The sequence below is a fragment of the Rhea americana genome, unplaced genomic scaffold (genome assembly GCF_003343005.1).
Source record: "Rhea americana isolate MKP2758 unplaced genomic scaffold, rheAme1 scaffold_1064, whole genome shotgun sequence".
Taxonomy (NCBI): domain Eukaryota; kingdom Metazoa; phylum Chordata; class Aves; order Rheiformes; family Rheidae; genus Rhea; species Rhea americana.
The window spans coordinates 2,803-7,095 of NW_028185111.1; the positions used below are offsets into that span (position 1 = coordinate 2,803).

A 4,293-nucleotide genomic window follows, 5' to 3' on the forward strand; every position below is an offset into this window, starting at 1 on the left:
CCATCCAATGTCCCCACGCATGGCTCTGTCCCCTTCTGAGGACACCAGCTCATGAGGACATCAGCATTGCCCTCTTACATCCCCGAGCTCCTGGAAGCATCATCATCCCCATCCAATGTCCCCAGGCATGGATCTGTCCCTCTGATGTCCCCCAGCTTCTGGGGACATCAACATCCTCCTCCAATGTGCCCTGGGGAGGGCAATATCCCCTTCTGATGGCCCTTGGGGACACCTCTGTCCCCATCCAACAGCCTCAGGCATGCATCTGTCCACCCGTGATGTCCACCCAGCACCATCGCCCTCTGATGTCCTTGGCTTGTCCTTGTCCTTGACATTCCCCAGCAATGTCCCTGGCTCTTGGGGACACAGCACCCCCAGGCATGGATCTACCCCCCAGCTCCTGGGGACAGAGTCACCCCCCTCCAGTGTCCCCAGCTGCCTGTGACCTGCACCCAAAGGCCCTCCTCTGACACTGACCCAATCATGGCGAGAGGCATCATCTCCTTCCAACATCCCTGCTCATGGATCTGTCCTTTCTGATGTCCCCAGAGCATGGGGGACATCCTTGCCCCCCACTGCAGTGTCCCTGGACATCCGCACCCCTCCAGTGTCCCCACATCATGGGGACATCCTCATCCTCCTGCAGTGACCCTGGGCATCACCGGTCCCCTCTGATGTCACCAGACCTCAGGGACATAGGTGTCCCCCTCTGATGTCCCTGGCTCCTGGGGATGGTGTTGTCCTCTCTAACACCCCTGGGCGTTGATCTGTCCCTCTGATGTCCCCWGCTCCTGGGCACATCATTGTCCCCCTCTGGTGTCCCTGGGCATCAACCTGCCCCCCATGAGATCCCCAGCTCCAGGGGACATCATCCCCCTCCAACATTCCCACCTCCCTGGGATCTGCTCCGCAGGGATCACTCCACCCCCTCCAGTGCCACGGGGATGTCAGCATCCACCTCTGACACCCCTAGGGTGGGATCTGCCCCCCTCTGCCATCCCAGCTCCTGGGGACATCATCATCCCCCTCTGACKTCCCAGGGCACTGATATGTCCCTTCCAGTGGCCCCAGCTCCTGGGGACCCATCATCCACCTCTGATATCCTCAGGAACWGCATCCATAGGGATCCTCTGTCCCCCTCCAGTGTCCCTGGGCACCCATYATCCCCCTCAGATGTCCTCAGGCCCCAGGGACACTGGGGTCCAACATCCCCAAGCCCTGGGGACACAGCCATCCTCTCTAATGTCCCCAGGATCTGCACCTATGGGGACTGATCTGTCCCCTGGCCCCGGGGACACCATCATGCTCTTCAACGTCCCCAAGATCTGCACCAATGGAGACTGATCTGTCCCCCTCTAATGCCCYCAAGTCCTAGAGACACCATCGTCCCCTACAACATCCCCAGAATCTGCATCCACAGGAGCGATCCGTACCCTTCCAACACCCCCAAGTCCTGGGCCTGGGGACACTCCTGTCCCTTCCAACACCCCCAGGCCCTGGGGACACTGTCGTCTCCAACATCTGCAGCCATAGGGAGCTATGTCCTCCTCAAACGTCCCCCTCCCCCAAGGGGGGGACAATAGTGTCCCCAGGACAGCTCCTGGGGATGTTATCCCTATGCCTCYGTAATCCCCAAGTCCTGAGGATGTCATCACCCTCCTAGGGGCATGGAGACACTAGATCTGCACCCATGGGGTTTCTGTCCAGCATCCTCAGCATCTGCACCCATGGGAGCCACYTGCCCCCCTCCAAAGTCCAGGGGACACCACTGTCTCCTTCAACATTGCCAGAATCTGAGCCATAGGAGCGACCTGTCCCCCTCCAGCCTTCCTAGGCCCTGGGGACACCATCTTCCCCTCCAGCATCCCCAGGGAGGGGTCTGCCCCCCTCCAACATCTCCAGGTCCCAGGGAGAACATCACCCCCTCCAGTGTCCAAGATCTGCAGCCATAGGGAGCAACCTGTACACCTCCAACACCCTCAAGTCCCAGGGACACCATCGGACTAGGAACCTGCATCCCTAGGGTCCCTGTCCAACGTCCCTGGGAGCTGCATCCATAGGAGACCCGTCCCCCGCCAACATCCCCTAGACTATCAGACACCATCATCCCTTCCAATGTCCCCTAGACCTGGACCCATAGGAACAAGCTGTTTCCGGGTCCTGGGGTCACCATCATCTGCTCTAGCATCCCCAGGATCTGCACCATAGGAGCCGTCTATCCCTTCCAACATCCCCACACACTGGGGACACCATCATCCTCTCCAACATCTCCAAGACCTACACCCAGAGGAGCTATCTGTCCCCCTCGATGTCCTCAGGCCATGGAGACAGCATTGTCCCCTCCAGCACCTCCAGGATCTGCATCCATAGGAGCCATCTGTCCCCCTCAGCATCCTCAGGTTATGGGGACACCATCATCCCCTTCAACATCCCCTAGACCTGCACCCATAGGAGCAGTCTGTTCCCAAGTCCTGAGGATACCATCACCTATCTCCTTCAGTGTCCCCTAGACCTGGAGACACTATCATCCCCTCCCAACGTCTCCAGGATCAGCACCTATAGGAGCCATTTATCACCCTGGACATCCTCAGGCCTTGGAGACACCATTGTCCCCTTCAACATCCCCTAGACCTGCAYTCATAGGAGCAGTCTGTCTCCTAGACCTGGGGACATCATCATCATCCCCACAATCTTCATCCATAGGAGCCATCTATCCCCCTCGACATCCTCAAGCTAYGGGGACACCATCGTCCCCTCCAACATCTCCAGGATCTGCACCCATAGGAGCCATCWGTCCCCAAGTCTTGGGGATGCCACCACCCTCTCAAGCACCCCCAGACCCCTCGGGGTCACCGTCATCCCCTCCAACGTCCCCAGCACTCACCGCTTGCAGCCGGTCCGTGAGCTCCCGGCGCCGGTTGCGGCACTTGGCGGCGGCCAGCTTGTTCCTCTCCCGGCGCACCCGCCGCTTCTCCTCCTCCTCCGGCGTCAGCTGCGAGGGCGACAGCACCGTCAGCCAGGGTGACACCCCACCCCCCAAGAAATACCCTGCGTCGCAGGGACGCCACTCACCGTCTCCTCGCGGCTGCGCCGGGGCCGAGCCCGCGTGGGGCGGGAGGCGCCCGGCGAGGGTCCCGCGCCGAAGGCGCCCATGCCCGGCGCCGAGTAGCTGGGTCCCGGCAAGTCGTAGGGGTCGACGGGGGCGGTGGGAGGGGGCGGCTGCTGGTGGGCCATGGGCCCCCCCGGCGGTTGCGATTGGGCCACCGAGGAGATGAGGGTGGGTTGCACCAGCCACTGCAGGTCCTGGCTCGTGGTGATGGCCGTCACCGTGGGCACGAAGGAGCCGGGCATATCCCCCAGGCCGCTGCACTCCTGCGGAGACGGGGCGGGGGGCACGCTCAGGGCACGGCCGGGGGCACCCACGGGCGACCCCCGYGCTCGCACCCTGGCACCCACGCGCATGGTCCCTGGCACCCAAGGATCAGYGCACAAGACCTCGCTTGCACCCATGCATGGGGTCCCTGGCACCCATGCGCAGGAGCTTGCTTGCACCCATGCGCAAGGTCCCTAACACCCATGCACAAGACGGCGCTTGCACCCACGCACGAGGTCCCTGGGCCCCAGCACTCACGCCGGAGACCTCGCTTGCACCCACGCGCAACGTCCCTGTCACCCCAGCACCCGTCCGTGCTGGAGACCTGGCTTGCACCCACGCGTGACACCCCCAAACAGTGACACCTCGCCTGTCCCCACGTGCGAGGTCCCTGGGCCCCAGCACCGATGAGCGCTTGCACCCACAGGCGAGGTCCCCGGTGCCCCAGCACCAASAGGTGACATCTCACCTGCACCCACGCACAAGGTCCCTACGCCCTGGCACCGGCGTGCAAGACCTCGGGGGCAGCTGTGCACGAGGTCCCTGGCACCCATGGGCGAGACCTTGCTTTCCCGCACGCACGAGGGCCCTCGGGCACCGGGGGTGCAAGGTCTCCCCTGGCACAGGGCCTTCCCCCCCACCCCCAAGTGCACAAGGGTCCCCTGGCACCAATGCACAAGACCATCCTGGCACGAGGCCCCTTACTCATGTGCAACCCCCCCGGCACCCAAGTGGGCACAGGAACAGCTCTGGGTGCTGGGGTGCCCCCACCCATGGTGGTGGTGGGGATACAGCTCCAGCCCCCCCCCGAGGTTGCACCTCAGGGACATCTAGACCCCCCTCAGTTCACACCAAGGGTGGGGGGCACCCAAAGGGCACGGGGGGGGGGGCCAAGCAAGACCTCCAAATTGCACCGGGGG

General features: G+C 62.9%; 1 protein-coding gene across 1 annotated transcript; it reads right to left on the reverse strand.

Annotated features, from left to right (window-relative positions):
- Positions 1-6: 6 nt before the first annotated feature.
- Positions 7-4,012, reverse strand: LOC146601249 (protein FosB-like). The gene is made up of 2 exons (XM_085309560.1): positions 3,073-4,012; positions 7-2,992 (listed from the first exon to the last, which is right to left on the reverse strand). The coding sequence occupies exons 1-2, from the start codon at positions 3,508-3,510 to the stop codon at positions 2,825-2,827; spliced, it is 606 nt and encodes a 201-aa protein (XP_085165686.1). The 5' UTR covers positions 3,511-4,012; the 3' UTR covers positions 7-2,824.
- Positions 4,013-4,293: the final 281 nt, after the last annotated feature.